Source organism: Hyalella azteca, unplaced genomic scaffold, assembly GCF_000764305.2.
Source record: "Hyalella azteca isolate HAZT.00-mixed unplaced genomic scaffold, Hazt_2.0.2 contig14808, whole genome shotgun sequence".
Taxonomy (NCBI): Eukaryota; Metazoa; Arthropoda; class Malacostraca; order Amphipoda; family Hyalellidae; genus Hyalella; species Hyalella azteca.
This window is the reverse complement of record NW_025944682.1, coordinates 44,711-64,708: the sequence shown is the minus strand read 5'-3', so window position 1 is coordinate 64,708 and position 19,998 is coordinate 44,711. Positions and strand designations below refer to the sequence as shown.

At 39.0% G+C, this 19,998-nt stretch overlaps 2 protein-coding genes across 5 annotated transcripts in view; one reads left to right on the top strand and one right to left on the bottom strand.

Moving 5' to 3' along the window:
* Positions 1-12,835, top strand: part of LOC108670775 (glutathione S-transferase 1-like) — an 84,735-nt gene extending 71,900 nt beyond the window's left edge. For all 4 annotated transcript variants that reach the window (XM_018158267.2, XM_018158268.2, XM_018158266.2 and 1 more), the window contains 3 exons: positions 8,787-8,934; positions 9,370-9,600; positions 10,787-12,835. In XM_018158267.2, the coding sequence (XP_018013756.1) occupies positions 8,787-8,934; positions 9,370-9,600; positions 10,787-10,918 (511 nt within the window). In that variant the 3' untranslated portion in view covers positions 10,919-12,835. The remainder of the gene's footprint in view (positions 1-8,786; positions 8,935-9,369; positions 9,601-10,786) is intronic.
* Positions 12,836-12,967: 132 nt separating this feature from the next.
* Positions 12,968-14,892, bottom strand: LOC108670777. The gene is made up of 2 exons (XM_018158270.1): positions 14,581-14,892; positions 12,968-13,590 (listed from the first exon to the last, which is right to left on the bottom strand). Exons 1-2 carry the CDS (start codon positions 14,837-14,839, stop codon positions 13,481-13,483), a joined length of 369 nt encoding a protein of 122 aa, XP_018013759.1. The 5' UTR covers positions 14,840-14,892; the 3' UTR covers positions 12,968-13,480.
* Positions 14,893-19,998: the final 5,106 nt, after the last annotated feature.

Below are 19,998 nucleotides of genomic sequence, written 5' to 3'. Positions count from 1 at the left end.
ACTGAATTGAAAATGTTATCTAACATTGGCTCAGAGATATCTGGAAGTTGGACAGGTAGCTCTGTAGAAGCTGACGTCAATTCCTACATTCACATGAATTCTATCATTCACATGAATTCCTACATACACAAGAATTCCGACATTCACATCAATTCCTACATACACAAGAATTCCTACATTCACATCAATTCCTACACACACAAGAATTCTTACATTCACATGAATTCCTACATACACAAGAATTCCTATTTTCACAAGAATTCCTACATTCACAAGGCAAACGAGCCACTTCAACTCAGTGGAAAAATACACGCAGTGACGCAGTATTCGGTGCCGCAGGTGCGGATGCACCAGGCACAAGAACGTGTTTTCCGCACTGCTCCAGTGCAGAGTGCGGACCGGAACCTGAGGTCGTTGACGCTTCTGCTCATTAGCAAGCACCTTAACTTTTTCCATACCCGCCCTCAGGAGCCCCTTGTCAACGGGGTCTACCTCTGGGAAAGTTGAAATGAAATGCAAATAGAGATCGATCGTTATTATTTACAATAAATAAAATTAAGTAACCCAGTGAAAATTTACAGACGCTGCATGCAGCTTCTGATTTGGATTACCAGAAGCTGGGCGACTCTAAATTTCGTTAGGGAATAGTTAATAAACATTTTATTTTATTAATTTAACAAAGTAAAATGTTAATTTAATTTATGTATTTTAACTTTATTTTCAATTTAAATTGTTCTCGTGTCAATATGACAAGGATTTTGAACGAATGCTTATGTTGGCTTTCGCTCCCGGTCGTTAGATTTGACGATGACGAGTGGCCTTTGCTAATTATTATGTTAAATACTGCAACTCTCGCTGAAGCTGATGGATCAGTTCCATTAATATCCTTGTACAGAAGCCTCATAAATTCACATTTAGTCCATAGGATCCAGTCGGACTTCATCTCCTGCTAGTTTTGTATTTGGACATGAACCAGCATCGATCTTCTTCAGTTGGAGCTCCTTTGTCTGGCAGCTTGATGTTATCATTAGTTATTGCTTTTTCTCTGTGGTTGCTGAGCAGAAAACTCGGACCTCTCACTGCGTTCCCTGAAAAGCTCTTTGGATTGGCTCCTTTTATGCGCAACTGGCGACTTACATCAGGAGAGACTGGACCGACAGTTGCACGCCGACTGAAGCATGCTACGTTATTGCCGCGATGATCTCTTCAACAGTTCTAATGTATCACGCGTCCGTCTTAGAAGGATACTTCGTTTTCATATCTTTATAATAACCAAATTAAACTCATTATGACAGCTCTTCTTTTGGGCAACTATCTTGAGGTACACAAAAAATATTCCAGATCCTGATTAGTAGCCGTCATAGTGCGCTGGGTCTCATCGATATTCAAACGAGACCAGGCCTTGTCAGTCAGTCTAATGAACGATGCACATACCGACGACGGGCTTGCCAAGCGGCACTGAAGATCCACAGCAGCCTTCCTTTGCTCTCCCGCATCCGGGATCCTGACCTTAAGTTTTAATACAACCCCGTAGTTGGCCTCTCTCACTCCGGCGCTGGGATCAGGGAAGGGAGGGACCAGTGATCTTCTGAATGGTATATTCCCTCCCCCTGGTCCTTCACTCGCCCCTCATCCTGTCCCATCTATAGGACCGGTGTAGCCTGTTTTAAAATATGCATATCATTGTACCATCTTCTTAATACTGACGACCTGAAGCCACGAAATATATCGACCAATGTCAGACACACCTACTTTTCGGCTGAATATTTTAGATAAGGTATCCAATAATATTCAATTCAAACAGCTGCCCCAAAAAGGAATTTTTGCTCACTTGAGCATTTGTTGGCAATTGAATTATTTAAATCAGGAGTTTTTTGCAATTAAATTACAATTTACTACCATAATCTACAGTATACGGGGAAACAAATAAGAAAAAAATCAGTCCTTGGGCTAAATCAAAGAGGAGATATATCATGAAACTCTACAGTGGGTTGACTTACCTCTTAATTCCTGCCCTTTACGATTGAAGTCTCACAGATACTTAGTATATAGTATATATAGTATATAGTATATAGTATATAATATATAGTATATAGTATATAGTATATAGTATATAGTATATAGTATATAGTATATAGTATATATAGTATATAGTATAATTTATGCGTTGACGAGGACATATGCATGACTGTGCAGCACACACCAGCACACATGTTGCTCACGGCTATCAATAGAGTTGGTCCTGGAGCCACACTCGTCTCAGGGTCTCATCGCCCACTACGCTCCAAACATATGGCACTAAATTAAAAATATTTAAGTGTTTTACGCAGTACTGGTAGATTATTTTCATTCACTCATTTTTTCCGTCGATTGTGTCATAGTCTTTGACAGATAAATGATTTATCCGTAAAGCAATAAGCGAAATTCCAGTTTATTTGCATAACTAAATTTTATGGAACTGTAGACTTATTACATTATACGTGTTGCTGTGCTTTACTTGAATGCCAGCGAACCTTCTAATATTAGCTAGGTTGACAACAACAACTAAATACTAAAACATCTAAAATTATTGAAAGAGGTGAAATTTAAACATAGTTCTTCTTTTGAACAATTTAAATAATTTTTCTTCAACTCGCTGCGCGTCTTGATTAACACATCTTGACGTATTTCCAACGTCTTGATTAAAACATAATATGTTTTTAATAATCAGTGTTGATGTACAACTATATAGTTTATTGATACAGATTTCTTCATTAGATCACTCAGGTTAGTAGGGTTTCAGAAAAATGAATCCATCAGATCATTACTGATGAATCTTTGAAGTTCCCGGACTATCTCAGGTTTAAGATTTATCGAAGGCTAATTTTATCGAGGCATTTGGAAACATTCTTTTATTTTTAAAACAATCTTGATCTTTTGTTCAATGTTACTCCTATGTTCAATGTTACTCCAATGTTACTCCAATGGTCCTAGTTTAATTCTGCTGCACCTTGGGGCGATTCTCAAGTGATTGCACAAGAAGAAATCTTCCTCAAAGTTACAAGTCATCATCGAGAGGAGGTCGAGCAGAGGAACCTTATATTACTTGTAATAACATAGCAAAAGAATGTATTGATAGGAAAGTAATAACTCCGTAGTGGTTACGGAGAGTATTTCAACAATTTGGTGTGTTCCGAAGGCTGGGTCTGGAATGCGGCTTCATTGGCTGTCATAACTCGCGCGCAATATACATAGGAAAGTAATAACTCCGTAGTGGTTACGAGGATCATTTCAACAATTTGGTGTGTTCCGAAGGCTGGGTCTGGAATGCGGCTTCATTGGCCGTCATAACTCGCGCACCAAATACACGCTTGCGTCTTGCGATCGTCATGCCTGACGAAGCCTGTACAACGCGTCATAATCTGATACACGGACCTGGCCACACTTTCCTGCTGTTCTTTTGTCCTCGTGTGCCTGATTTGGTATCACCGTTGCCCTGCTGCACGAACCCAGCGACTGTATGGAGTTATGAGCGATGTTTAGACTGCGACTTGTAGAGCTTCTCTGTCAGCAAAAATTGTGCTGGAATGATGTTGCAATAGTTGTTAGAAACCCTTAGCTTGCAAGGCAACGGTATGACTATCGTAAAATTGTTCCCATCATCAAAATGTGCTCAAGAATGAACAAAGTTGACATTAATTTATTCGTATACTTTGAAGAGAGTGAGTAGCGGGCAGAATTTCCTGCAACTAAACAATGCACACAATGTTTCAAATGAAGATAGAAAAAAATCTATTTTTTACAAAAAATACGGAAACATGACAATTAATTTTCGTCTTCTTAATCTGATCGAAACCGTAACTCTAATGTCCCGGCTTTACGACCGATAATCGTCAAGCCATGTTCTTCTATATTTTTCTAGAACCCTCCATAGTATCGATAAATTTTATGAGCATTTTGTACAATGGAACTAGTGAAACTTGCTCAGCTATTTTGAGGCCAGTCAGTGTGGATAAAGAGCAATGCTTTATCTTTTAAGCATAGCGGCTGGGCAGAGAACTTGCCAATATGCCATTCTGATCATTACATGAGCCTAGGAACGTAAGAGCCGAGTTGGTCACTGTAAGCAGCGATCGCATTATGCAAACTGCCTTGCCTTCTCAGTCGTGTAGCGCCGAACTGGTCGGAGCATCTTTCCACTAGAGTGAGTGCGCCATTGCGACCAGAGAAGATCCGTCCCAATGCCTGACTTGGGCCGACTCCATAAAGCTCATGCTAATTGCCCCCTTCAACAACGCTCTTTCGTGCACTTTATTGAGTTGTAAGTTTCTGTGTTAAGTTCCGCTCACCTGTTTCATTGTGTTTGGTATTTTCATCAGTAATTAACGGAAAAAGTTATGCTCTTAACTGGTCAGACTCGTGATAACGGAGAGAGTGGGTGCGGCATCTGTTAGGATGACACTGCAAGCAAATTCCATAACACCTAACTTGACTCGATCGCTTTCTTTCTTATCTGACGAACTAACATATGTTATAGAGGCTTTCGCAAACATAAATTCTAAATGACTCTTAAACACATTTTCTTACGACAGACTTGAATAAATTTAGTTGTAGAATAATGTATTTTGCTTTAAATTTGTTGGCGACATAAAACCTTCTTTCTACTGTCATTCCTGCAATCACGAAGTCAGTAAATTACATTCTGCCGCAGAAAATTCTTCTTTGTGATTTTAACTAAAAGACTTCGTATGATGAACAGTATACGAGAGCGCGTTGTCATCTCACGCATTCTCGCTCATCAATCTGATATAAAGTGTTTTCTCGTAACTTCAGATATTTTAGCCTACATTTCATGGATATATTTGGATCTAAATCTAAACATAAACATCTCTACAGCGGTTTAACGGTTCTAACTTTGCATGAGTAATGAGTCGATTCTTTTTTCTCAACCATGATTTTTTAATCGCCGTATACTTTTGTATCCTTCTTTGTTTGTTTGGGAGGTTGACCTGATGGCATGAATCTAAATTTTATTTGTACAATATAAGTAACTCTTAAACTTCTACTATTTTAAATTTGAACAGAAGAAAAAATATATTTTTACGTGCCACCTTTAACCCTGGTGTTTCGTCAACACCTGTTCAACGGATCCTGCAGAGCGCGAAGAAAGTTCTCTGAAGGCCTGTCTTTTTCTGCTTTGCTGCCGGACTTTGAGATTCCGGCAGCAGAGAGCAAGAGACCGGCCTTTGAGCGACACAATCAACCCTGCCACAGTTATCCCGTGTCTGACGAACCTTGCTGTTCAAGAACATGCATCAAGCCTAAGCATCGGGAGAATCAAGTACTAAGCCAATGCGTGAATTACTTACTCCAATTATGTTAACAGCACAGCTATGGGACTTCAAATCAAGATTGTTCTTGGAAATAACAAGCCATTGGTCCACCCTATGAAGAATGCAACTTGGAAACTGCACCGCCTGCTTCAGAAGTGTTCTTCGAGTTTCAAGCTTCTCAATCCCCAGAATTAAAATTAAAAAAATACTTGGCCCGCGCTACCTGCGCCTTGAAGTATTCTTCGAGGTTTTGAAAAATTCAGCGCTGCTCCCTTCTCCTCCCAAATTTTATAGACATGTCCACCTCATTTCTAACTTGTTGATTTTTCTGATCCAAGGCACTCAACACAATAATAAAATAATAAGGACAGTAGCAATTTTTGTTTAAATTTTCTTAACTCTTTGATGGTCATTTCGAACGTATGTAATGTCGATCTCCAACACTTAAAAGACTAAACTTCATAAAAAATAAACAGTGAAAACTTTTTACCTCTTGGGCAGTTCCACTGTAGCAGCTTAACAAAATATATTCATATTTATTATCGAGCTGATGATAAGATCTTCTAGGAAAACTTTTTTCTAAGAATAGTGTCATCCGCACTATACAGTCGACGCGGCGAGCTAATAGCAGCACATAAGATCAAGCAAGTGTTGAAATTTGTCTTGGGGAATCAGGGTATCTATTGGGGAATGACCAGTAAATTAATTTATTATCCCAGCCAAAAATATTTTGGAATTTATCCTGTGAATTGGCCGATATACCTTGTTCCTTAAAAAATATCAGCTTTATTACTGTATCAGTTTTTTTAATTTAAAAAATCCTAAATCGGTCTCCATTTTCCTATGATATTAATTACTGAAGATCATTTACACACAGTAGATTGTAGAACTTCATCTGGCTTCATGCCCCTCAGCATTAGTATAATCATGAATTTAGTTAAAATTCATAATTTAGTTAAAATGCGAGGCTCATGCAATATTTATCGATGTAGGCGAGTAAAATTGTGGAAAACAATCAGGTTTGCCCGGCAATGCTCGGGCTACTTGCCAGGCCGAATGAAGAATTTGAAACTAAAGTACGTTAATTAAACAATAACCCGTTCAAACTTAATTATTGAAAAAATTGTTAGATTATAAAGTTGGCCGTATTCATTTCATGCTTTGTAATATGTTTTGTAAGAAATATCCATAGACGTTTGCCTAATATTATGTTAACTCCGAATGTAAAGCTTGCTATTCAGTGAAATCTATCGCCACTAAGCAGACATGGCTATGGAAAGGAAAGGCCTTCCCCATTCAAGTCAAGAAGACAATACGGTGTCAATTTGCAAGGGTCTTGTAATGTTGGCTCAGCACAACTATATCCGTCACAAATTCAAGTATGAATTTCATGTATCTATTGAACACATTCGCTCCAGATTCGATCTTGTCTACAAGAAAGTCTATGGCTTTGATGAGCCCATACTGTGCGCCTGACCACCCATTCTTGCCTGACATATTGTGAGCGGCGGATGGAGTACCGTGCGCACGAGTTATGAGACACCTGCGATCTACGGGCTATTGTGAACGAGTGCCGCGGTCCTTCGTGTGGAGATCGGCAATCTTACAATAGAGTCGAGGCGTCCTCAATACGAATACTGCGTGGGGGTAGAAATTTCTTATTCGGGTAAAGAGTTTGCCTGGAGACGTTGGGTAAAAGACTCTTTTGGCTCTTTTTGGGCAAAAGCCTAAAGGCTGATCGATCGTAATTGTATCCTAAATGCCTTGGATTTGGGTTTTGTTATTATGTGTGTTGGTTGCTTATTTATTAACCATGAATGTGCGTATATTTGAAATGAGAGGTGGTGCGAACTGCGTAGCTTTATATTGAATAGGCTTATTATGAATAAAACTAACTCAATCCGGCGTTGCCCGGGTAAGACAATCCCAAGAATTTGAAGCCCTGCAATTCTAAATTCCGTTATTGTCAATCCCATAATACCTGATTGCGGGCCAATTTGACATCGCAGGTACTCTTGAAAAGAGCAAGATCCCCCCCGAATCCACTGTCAGCATGAAATTTACGTTCAATTCATGTTTCGAAATTTCAGGGAAATTTTCTTTTATAATTCAAAAAATTGTATTCAATAATCCAAATAGAAAATTTTTCATATTGATTCCTTTTCTTGTGATTATATCTTTTACAGCCAAATTCATGTTTTATGTAATCTCTCAAAAAGATTAGGTAATTCAGGATACGCGGCCGAAGAACTCTAACTGTGTTTAAAGTGGCAGGATTCAAACAAACGCACATAAACTTTCACAAATACGTAACAGATTTGTTAGCATTTGTCTGCACCTTTGTTAGAATTTGTCGCAAATTCACCAGCTGCTTGCGATTAAATTGTAATACCAATCTAAATTTGCGCCAATATAACGAAACACGACGCTATAATGAGCATATTTCAATTTCTTGGATGAACATTTGTAGACCCAGGATATAGCCAACGATCAATCGGAGGATAAAGTGAGGGTTTGTAATCACCTTAATATTAATCATCATGTAGAAAAGTTTGAAAACCTAGCTCCCTGTTGATGCAAAGGGCTCGTACTGGTAACAGGTTCTGGATTTGAAGATCTAGGTGGTCTCTTGGGAGCGGTCACTTGGGTGTGTCCGGTAGTATAGCTACGCTGAGAGGGTCCCTTTGTGATGCTCTTCTAAGAAATTACGACCATGAAAGAAAAGGCAACGTCCGTTATAGCAAAGAGAACATCTAACGCGTCAAGTTACAATAAAGTAGATCGAAACTGAACCACGTGCTGCCACAAGGAATATTTAAAATATCGTTTGATGCAAAAATTATTTTTTATGGCTGCTCAAGTGACAGTAATTAATCGTGCACGCATTTATCGGGCACTTGTTACTTGATATAAATCGATTTCAAAGTAGATACAAAACTATAAGTGGAAACGATTCATCGATACAAAGTGGTGGCATTCCACTTTACCGATTGATATCTTCGCCCGAAATGTTTGTAAGAAGAAATCAACTGAAAGTGTGGCACTTCACTCCATCTGTTGCTGCCCAACAGAATTCACTGAAATCTCGACCAAGAAGAAAAAGTTTGGCCATCTATTACTGCCAGCAGGGCTGTGTGGCCGGCTTTCATTGAACGCAGTTAGGCATTCAAAAGAGGTTATCGAGCATCCTGCGGTCAGAGCCACACCCTCTAAGCACACACAGCTCTCTCGCTCACACCCCGGCGTTCTGCAGCTTCTTGATCACCTGAAGCCTTTGTAGCGACCTCCTTGGAACAAGGCAGTGTTCGGACCAAAGAACTTATGTTCCATTTAATCTGGTGACGACGCACAAAGTTTTAATTTTGTTATAATTTTGCATTTATTTTCTAATTATTTTGATGCAAACGTCATTAAGAAGTTTGCAAAATAAGAGAGGTGTGTTTACCCAGCATTAAAAGTATGTTTACCCCGCAGCCGCGCCATCATGCAGTACTTGTGCAACAAGTACTGTACCCCGGAGAACCAACACCTCTACCCTACAGAGCCTGAGCAGCGAGGCACCGTCGACCGGCTGCTCTTCTTCGACATGGGCACACTTACGTATGCCATCAAAGAATACTTCGTGAGTCTCAGCACCGTTCATTTGATCTTTTTTGTTAGAGTTGTAACCGTATGCACACTTACGTATGCCATCAAAGAATATTTCGTGAGTCTCAGCTCCGTTCATTTGATCTTATTTATTAGAGTTGTAACCATAACGCCTTAATTATATATAGAGTTTGGTGAACTTTAACTTCCATTGCCAAATCGATCAAAGATTTTTGAGTGATTGAATAATTCAGTTAGTATTTATCATTTGAAATACGTGAAATCCATATAAATTTATAATCATTTATATATTCCAAACTTCATTATCTACCCACGTTTAAAGTGATCATTACCACAAAATCCTATCATACCTAAACTTTGACAAACACCTATACGATCAAATTTGAAGAAACCATCAGTTTCCTACGACATTTTTTATGGCATATAACGTGGAACTCTTCCTTTACAGAGACCTAAGCAGTTCGAAGGGCTTCCACCCGACGCCGAAAAAGAGAACCTGCTGAAGCAGAGCCTGGACTACCTGGACGGGGTGCTGGAGACGGTGGAGGGCGGCTATCTGACGGGGGACAAGCTCACCATCGCGGACCTGGCAGTGCTTGCGTCGCTGACGGAGCTTGACGCCATGGGATATGCCTACAAGTGCTATGGCAACGTCACGCGCTGGTCCAATAAGCTCAGGGTGCGTTACTAAACCATGTCATGTAATAAATATAGGTGGTTTGCACGCCAACAATACTATATAATCATGTCAAAGAATAAATATAGGTGAGTTGCACGGCATAAATACTATATAATCGTGTCATACAATAAATATAGGTGTGTTGCACGCCAACAATACTATATCGTCTTGCCATACAATAAATATAGGAATATAGGGGGTTTGCACGCCAACAATACTATATAATCATGTCATGCAATAAATGTAGGTGTGTTGCACAACAATATTATATAATCATGTCATACAATAAATATAGGTGTGTTGCACGCCAACAATACTGTTTAATTACCTCTATCATTAATATGTCTAAATGGTATGTTAACAAAGAATTTTAATGCAAATAAAACGCTAAGCAAATTCACCATATCTTTAATGAAAACGTTTCGGAGACAAGCTCCATCATCAGTTCGAAGAATGTTTTAGAATTGCTGGATATTTTGTTTCTATAAAATTTATTGTTCCGATGATTGAATTCCAGAACAAGAAACGGTTTTCATTGAAGATATGGCGAATTTACTTGGTATTTACTTCACTTTTGTGTTATTTGTGTGCAATACTATAATTATCAAGCTCCGGTGCCACTCCGGTTACTCTGCATGCTTGCAGTTGAAACGGCCATTAACGAATTTCCTCGTCTTATAGAAGTGATAAACTATAATTTAGATAATAACATTAACAAATAATTTTCCCTCAATGATGCCGCAAAGTTTCTTTCGTGTGGAATTTTCAATTTTTAGTGGATTTTCTCATTTATGGAAAAAATGCACTATTGTGCTCGCCATGTCCGTCTGTCTGTCTGACCGTCTGTCTGTCCGTCCGTCCGTGACCTCAAGTTTTCGTCGACGAGAAAATGCGCTCTCTGTCACTCACNTCCGTCTGTCCGTCTGTCCGTGACCTCAAGTTTTCGTCGACGAGAAAATGCGCTCTCTGTCACTCACTGCAGTGAGTACTGAGTTATATTTTTAGCGCATTTTCTTATTTATGGAAAAAATGCACTATTGTGCTCGCCATGTCCGTCTGTCTGTCTGTCCGTCCGTCTGTCCGTCTGTCCGTCTGTCCGTGACCTCAAGTTTTCGTCGACGAGAAAATGTGCTCTCTGTCACTCACTGCAGTGAGTACTGAGTTATATTTTTTCTCGCGTGTGCAGGAGCAGCTGCCGTACTACAAGGACTGTTGTCTGCAGGGCATTGAGATGACCAAGGCTAGAATCAAGCAGGTCGAAGAGGACCTCAAGATACAGGCAGAGAAGGAGCGTAAAGCCTCCTCGGGCAAGAAGTGAAGGCCTTCTTAACACTTCACATTTTCTATGAGGCTTACAGCCAAAGTTTCCATTCTGTGGAAATATTCGCGTGTATGAGGCTACTTGGTTATTACGACGCGTGGGGCTCATAGATTTTTGCTTTTGATTTTCTCATTTTTAGTTGATGGACGTTAAAGCATTTAGAACTTGGTTCTACCTTATTATTAAGTGTTCATGAGATTATTTCTACCTTTCCCGCCTCATCGCTGAAATTTTCTGTTACCGGACCGTCAGCCATGTTGGAACTAAACCGTTTTAATTACTTTAAATAAGCAGCAACTTGAGGAGGTTCTTTACTGAACTTCGTTTTTCAAATTCTACTCCTAGAAAACAAGAAAAAAAGTTATGCCTACTTTGAATCACCAATAATTTTTGATGCATATGAGACGATTCCCAGGGCGGCCGCTATTTTCTTCCAGCTTCGCATAGTGATGCTCGAGGCATTGTTGCTGAGACTTAAACAAATGTTATTTAATGAATGGGAAAGTGGTATTTTTAAGGATCTGTGTTGATTATAGGTGTTAATGGTGTGTCTTTGGTAAAGTGCCTTCGCTACTAGCCTGTTTCAGTGTTGGTTGAGAGAAACGGTATAATATTACGTGTATCAATATTTATTTGTCTATAATACTCAGCTCGGTGTTAGCGTGCCTTCATCCTGGATGTCTCAATAAGCCAACAGCTGTAACGCTAATTTTACTCCCAGGAAAGCAAGTTGAAAAAAAATTAATGTCCGCTAGTGTTAATATCAATAAGATTAGTATTTTCTATTAAATTTCATTAATACATGAAAAAATCTATTCAATTAAGTGATTAAAATTAGCCAAATTGTACATTATTCGATGTATTGGATCATTTTCCACTTTCAAACTTTTGTTTATGGGGTTTCAATCATTGGGCTTCTCGTGTGTTCATTTCTGAATGATATTTTTGGGTTGCAAACCATTGGGCTTTTTTTGTGTGCATATCTGAATGATATTTTGGGGTTTTCAATCATTGGGCTTTTTTTGTGCGCATATCTGAGTGATATTCTTTTGTTTGTCAATCATTGGTCTTTTCGTGTGTGCATATCTGAGTGATATTTTTGGGTTGCAAATCATTGGGCTTTTTTGTGCGCATATCTGAGTGATATTCTTGACTCCACGTGCGCTCTTGTGTTAAGGAATTGTTTGTATCGTCCAGAACAGCGAGGTTGCGGCTCGCTATCTGAGGCAGAGCTCCAAAAGACTGTGTGCTTCCTCATTCTCCTTGCCTTCCCTTGCTTCAAGAAAACTACTGTACTCGAATAGTATTTGTATTTATCGATGATCTGGACCAAAAATATCGTTATGAAGCTTGAATCGTAATTAGACGGAGACTTACTTCGTTAAGTTTGATCGAAATTCGAATTGAACACTCGTATTTTATTATGTTTCTACATAACATCACATACGTCAGTTATCGAAAAAAAAACAAGGCCTGCAGGGTGAGTTTATTGAACCCATATTGTCGGGGTTAGCGAATCAACTTAAGAGAGTTTGGAGCATTTCCAGTCAAGGCCCCCAATCGAATTTCAGAAATGACATGAATAAGATTGAATTTCTTTTCATTTCCTGAAATAAGAGTTTGCTCAAAGCCGAGAAGCAAATGATTTGATGCGGTAATTATAAATAAATAAATTCTGACAAGGATCCACGTTTCATCGAAATGCAAACCCAGCTAATTTTGTCTTTGATTTAAAAGCTTACAAACAGAGCTTATACAAGTGGCTTACTGTGACCAAAAGAGCAATTTCACTGCATTCTGGCCGTATATATTAAAATGAGAGCTTGTTAGAGCTGCACCCATACCTATTGGTGAGTTTAAGTACTTGTTTAAGGTTAGATTATACTTGTTTCGCTAAATAAACGAATAATTCTAGCATTTGTTTCCATGCCAATTAAGGAACTGTCTTATTAAATGCAAAAAATTGCACAATTAAATTAGCATGCATAACAATAGGAATTTATACAAATTTGAAGCTTAGTTAACGTATATTTATTTATTATAAGTTCTTAAATTCTTTTCGTTGAATATTTTTAATAAAAAAGTCAAATCATATCGCATTCCCGCACTGAAATTGAGCCTCTAGCCAGACCTCGCACGAGCTATCACGTTTTCATTGTATCTATTCTCTCTTAAAATCAATCCTGGATATGATCGTTTGATCATATCCAAGTATTGCGATCGTATTTTTGATCTCTAATCTAAAAACAATTGTTATCGCTCTGGAGGGAAAACAAGAAATTTTATACTAGTATTTGGTAGCATCTCAAATATTTAAACTTGAGTAATAATAAAATATTGAAACTTGAGTAGTCTCGCTAGATTATTAACCGTCTTACCAACCTATAGCAAGTCAAAGCCATTATGCAATCTTCTCCCACGTGTATTGCAATTGGGAATCTACGTTAGTTGCAACGACGCAACAACAAAAATATGCACGCCAGCGTACATCCTCATTATCAAACTTGGACTCGCGTGTTGTGGTCCACGAAGCATTGAGCATACAGAGCCCTGGGGACATCAAGGCTCGATGAGGTGACCACCTGTGGCCGCTACGTTGCCATGGAATAAGACATCGATGGCACTGCGAAGAGGGGCGACAACTTTGCCGACGTGCGCCGACTCTCCATCTGGTGGGTGTAAGTTTTCATAACTGTTTCGCATTTGCTCAACGATAGATTGCAAACGAGAAAACGAGACTAAATGCAAAATTTCTGTCTGCGGCATGACAGGACAAAGAAACTGTTGAAACAAACGGTGAAATTTTATGAAAAAAAAATTAAAAAGCCACACTAGGAATGCGTTTGCAAAGGTAAAAATAATCCGAGCGAGGTTCTTAACACGTAATGAAACCATCAAAGACAGGCGTGGCAAATACCTGACTAAATAGCGTGGCATATATGCAGATAACGTGAGCATGCAGAAGAATTATATCCCTGTAACTGCAAACTTCCTGTAGTGATCGAACTAAAAATAATGGCACTAGAACCTTTCATTCTGTTCGGAAATTTGCGTTCGGAAAGTTACGTAAAAACATCTACTCAACAACCTAGCATTGATGGCATCCCAACTGAATTGTTAAAGCCCGTATCACCCAACACTCTCAGTGCACTGTACTCAGAAATTTGGGAAGCCACTGTGTGGCCAAAAGAGTGGAACAAGTCAGTTTTCATCCCACTGCCTACAGTAGGAGATCACTAAGATTTTTTAAATTACCGTACAATCGTCCTCATTCCTCATGTGAGCCATGTACTCCTCCAGTACTACATGTCAGCAGAGTACTCCTACACACCGACTTAATCCAATCATTGTTAGGGAACTGACTTGTTCAACAAGGTTTCATATGTGTTCATAGTACCAGAGAATATATCGCAAACATACGGTATATAACAGAAGAAATTCTGTGAGCACCAGAGGCACATTTACATGTGTTTCATCTTTCGGAGTGAATCAGTTTCATGAGTAGATGCCCTGTGAGTAAGTCCTACCATATATAAGGAACGTACGCATCTAACTGTCAACAAGCTTCATAGCTTGTTGACAGTTAGTGTCAACAAGCTTTAGTCGTACTGCTGAAGAGAAAATAAATTAAATGTGAAAAAATCGACATATCATCATACCTGGAGCTATTGTAGTTTCCGGTGTGGTGGACAGCGAGGGTTGGGCGGAGGTGGAGCTCTCGATCGATCCATAAGGTGTGTTAGAGTGAGGAGTTGCCGCGATCAGGCCAATGATGCCAGAGGAAACTCCAAGTGCTATTAATGAGAATATGACACCCATGATGAACTGATGCTTCTGGGCGAATCCATGAATGGTAAAGCCTGATGATTCCCCAACCTCTTCAAAAGAGCTGTCCAGAGATAAGCTCTTGCGAGTCATGACGGAAAGCTCCTGAATAAGCTTTAATTTATTTAAAAATTTAAAAGATCTGAAAAACGATAAAATATAAAATATTTAGAGTTTTATATATGCAATGGAAACAATGCATTAAGATTTCTTCGCTTGCATTGCTCTAATTCGTTTTCAACCCATTGAATCATTAATGATCCAAAGGGTTGCACCTCCTTTGAATCATTAATGATTCAAAGGAGGTGCACGGTTGATTGTCTTTACTCGGGGTACAAAATGCGAACAAATTCGCTATCGTAAAAATTGTTCGCCGATGTTCAATGCTTTGAAAGAATGGAGAGTATCACGAAATTAAATATAAGAGTAAATCTAGCCTGAACACAATGTTGGATTGGATTTAATTTTACGGATAAAAAATCCAAAAAGAGAAAAAAAAAATTTGTGTAATCCAGCACAGATTTTTATGATATTTTCCATTCCCTGAAAACTTAATATTATATTGTTATATTATCAATATTACATTGGAATACCCTGCAAACTTATACGTGATGGACCAAATGGAGAACATGAACTCTCATACAGTTTTTCAAAAGGTTCTACGAATCATCACTGTATCCATAATGCAATAAAATTAAAATTGTTATCACGAGTTTAAAACTCATGGCTCTTCACAATCTTCCAAGTAAAAGAGCTACATTTACAACACGTCTTTTACAGCCTCCTTGCCTAGCCACTTGAAGTACGTATTTTCTACTGAACTCATAAGCGAATAGCCTTCATCTAATTTGTTACTTATCAACGCTGATAACGATAAGTACCAATATATCTTGATGATTAGATAAGCTCACCTCTGAGGAAATTCTTGGCATTAGAAACAACATAATAATGTTTTTATTATTCGTTAATTAGTATACGCAAGGCTTACTGAGAATAATACTAGGTATTTAGATTACTTATGACGGACAGGTAATGTCGGGCGCAATAGATGAAACGAAGCCAGAGTTTCGGATATTAAAACATTGAGAGGTACTTCGTTTACCGTAGAGCTCTTAATGAAAAAGTTTATTGGAAAAGAAAATACTTATTTCTGAGTGACATTTGAATCTATATTATCACGTGCAATTTTATAAATTTACTTTGAAGCTGGTAGACTTTGTGTTATATTTTCGCAGAAAAATAATATTTATTGGCTGTTTCGTTTGAAACCGTCACGTCATTTCGGTTTCTACGTACAATAATTATTTTACCAGCACTGACCTTAATACATAACACATTGTAAATGAATGTAAATATATTTTCTTATCATACCATTTCCCGTATTACTTTTGGCTCAACAAAATTGCTTCTGATTTCTACTGTTAATTAAGTAGCTTGGTGGAACAACGTATAGAAGTGTATTTGCCATAAATCTCATAAATTCGGAATAAATTTCAATTGAGCCTCTAACACATCACTATGTTTTACAGTATGTATTTTTTGCATATTATTTATATTCATGGAAATCTCACTCTGATGACTCAATGACCTCTAGCTGTGGAAAATATACAAGGTTTCATTTTAAATTTGTGGGTTATAATGTGTCAGGATTTTCCGTTAAAGTAATGCAAGTTATAACCACAGCGTAATGTCATAACAAATGCCAAAAAAGAAAAGAAATAAAAATGATGCAGAGCGCCCAAATTACATGAAAATGTCATTGTACACAAGAAATTTTTAATTTTTATTTGAATTCCAGGTTAGAAAAACGACGATGCTACGTCAGACGATGAAGTTCGGTCAATTAACCAATGATGCTTCGTTGCTTACTTCGTAGAAAAAGACACTTTGGGACCTGACTCTAACCTATAACAAATCCCAACTATCCCTCAGACTATCATCATTCCTGTAGGTAGCACGGGGTAGAGACGTACGTACCAAGTTCCTCGCGCTCTGGGTCGACGGAAGACGAAGACTGCGCTCCAGCTAGCGAGGCTTGGGACGGCAATATCCTGGGCCTATACTTTAAAAAAAAAGCTAAGAGATCGTAAGTTCATCAGCCAATCATTGACGGCCTTTCAAGCAAAATCCACCAATCATAGACAAGAAAATAGAGCGTAAGTACTTACGTTCACTTAGCGAGTTTTGAAAGTATGGCCCCTGAATAACGACGGATAAACATATGATCAGGCATGCAATTCATGAGCGTGCTCGCTCCTGACGAACGTTGCAATTTAGCACTTCATACTGCCTTTAATCGACAGTACTTGCATGCAGCCAGAATCTATTAGATGATTTGATGGCTTAAACAACATCTGCTCCTACACGCAACCGGAATCGATTTAATATTTGATTGTTTTTGTCGACAGCTGGTTCTTCGTGCAGCAGTTATTGGTATTTCTTCGCCTCAGTATCACCAACTCTTAAAACAGAACATGACGGCCGTTATCTTGAACGACTCTCGACGTGTCAACTGTTGGTCAACTTCAGTAGGTAGGCTACATCTTCTGCCGCATGCGCCGGATAGATAAGTTTACGGTTATCAGTATTTCAAATTTGGCAATATTTCGTACATGGCAGTATATAAGATTTGGTTGTATTTCAGATTTGACAGTATTTCAGACAGTGTTCACCTTAAACCTAGAGTGGGTGGCTCCAACCATGTATTCAACAGGGACGTGTTTCTCGGACAGAATTGGGAACGAGAAAGATGATGCTCATGATGCCTCCCGTACAACAAACGCCAATGCATAAATTCAGCCTCTGATAGAAAATCTTCTGGCACTAGTCTCAGGTAGAGCTTTGTCAAGGAGAATTGTTGGTTGGCCAGCATCCGTGCACGTAGCAAAGCGACTACTTCGAACAGCTCCAAACCATGAATTCTAACGGTTCAACTCAGTCTATAAACAACAGCACCATGAATTCTGCAAAGAATGTTATGGTGGAACATTCTTGCATATTCATCGGATAAAATGTGACAAATTATTATTGCCTCCAGCTAAACAAAGCTGTGCGAAAATAAATGTTATAGATTTGGTATCAGGCGCTTCCCTCACATTAATTTTGAAACGAACTTTTACCCGATAGTTTACAGCGTCAGGTTAAACGGAGTAGCAACATATTCCGGCTTATCAGGTTAACCGCACCTGCTAGTTGTCCCAGCATAGTGGGTTAACTTGGTTTAGCCTATTAATTGAGTGTATCGGGTTAACTCGACGATGCTCGGGAACAGCTCCGGGACCTTGCTTCTCAACAATCATTTTTTCACCTTGCCTTTTTCTCACCGTTTCATACTCGAAAGTCACAAACTTTGGCAAATTGCAATGCCTGCAACTTGCAAGCATTTGATTTGAATTTGTTTCATTAATTTGTGGTCAATATGCGGCAACAATTTTTATGATATTCTGGCTTATTGCTTCCTGTTATGTACAGTATTATTGTTATTTCTTATCGTTGTGTTGGTTAGTTGGTGCTGCATCTCTATATTTTGCAGTGCAGTTGCTTTACGGTTCAGAATATAATTTGGTATTGGTGCATCACCGCAGCGGGCAGAGCGATGTATCGCTATCACGTGTTGCTGTTGCCTCACGTTGTTTTCTGTTGGAAAATAACCAGGAAATGTTGGATAAGTTTAAGTAATGTCACATATTTTATACGGTTAAAAAAGTCAATTTAGAGCATAAGTCAGTTCCACGATTAAGGGACCTAACGGGCTACCACTGTTGCAAATTAATGTAGTCCGAGTTGATTAGCCCCGAGTTGAGTGATAATGCAACCTTTGACCAGTGAGGAGTGTGGCGCCGAGCTCAAGCGAGCTGCAACGGCAACCGAGCCGTCCGTGGCCGAAATGTTGGAGAAAACCAATCGAAACTACCTGTTGGCTTGACTATCCTGCACCCTTTTGTTTACGGGGCCTTTAGCTGACGTCGGTTTTTTGTGCTGAAGACTAAATTTTTAGTTCCTCCGATCATCACTTAAATTCTCTTCATTCTCAACTCTTCTTCAGCATCACGAAGGGGTTCACCGCGAAAGGCCGCCCACAGCGCCTATGGGTTGAAGTTTGCTTGATTAAATAGGGATTTTTTTGAATATTATATATAGAGAGAGAGAGACGTTTCCTATCGTCTCATATCTTTTAAAGTTGGATGAATCGGAGTGATTACTCCACCAAATTTACGTTACGTTCAGGTTCAGGTTCAAGATACCGGTATTCATTACTTATCGTTTTGTCAGGTGGTTGCCGAGTGGCACTTGATAATTGGCACGATGAAAAGGTTCTCTTTTTGGAAGCGTTACGGCAAAGAAAATACAAAGTGGACGATAAATTTTGGAACAGAACTATGCTATCTGAAACCTAACCTCAGATGCGGTGAACGTAAAATTACGTAACTTAACGATGCCCGGAAGTCATATTCGATCCACGGCCTGGTGGTGCACGGCAGGTTTTATGCAAGACCGGAGGAGGACAAAGCCGAGTGGTTCACGGCTGATTGGTGGATGTCCGGAGAGATCCAAGGCGTTCGATTCAGGGCTTATTGGTGCACAGAATTAAGGGTGCACGGCTTCGCTCCCTTGCTGTCAAGGTGCTGACTAAAACATGAATCCGGATCATTTGACTAAAACCCGGACCCGCCTGGGTCTGCCAGACCAAGATCCCGAAAACAAAAAGATTTCAAATCATCTAAAACAGGGTTGCCAGATGGACTTTTGTCCGAACAAATTTTGGGATTTAGTTTTATCAATTGCGATTGCCGGCTGTTATTGATGATGGCGGTACTTCCTCGGTAAATTTTAAAAATTGCGAAAAAATTGAAGATGAAATGTGACACATACGTGTGCGGGCTCAACGGGGTAGGGAAAAGTTGACTTGCTTTTTCTCCCGTTTATTGACGTAAGCTGAGTGACGTAAGCTGAAAATAAGATTTAATATTAGTTAATAGGTCGAGATAGACATACATGAAACTTAAACTAAGCAGGAGGTAGACTCACATTGTTTAGACTTTAGATATTGTTTAGTACTGAACGTTATAGAATAGATGAACGTTCTTATTTGACTTCTCGATAACAAAATTACAACTGACATGACAGGAATTGTTTATGTAGGCATGGCCGCGATATTTCATTTGTTACTCACACGAGGTGGTTTTGGCAGGCGAGAAGAAGAGACGACAAAGTTGACGATAATTACGTTTAAGATTTCTGAGCTTCAATTA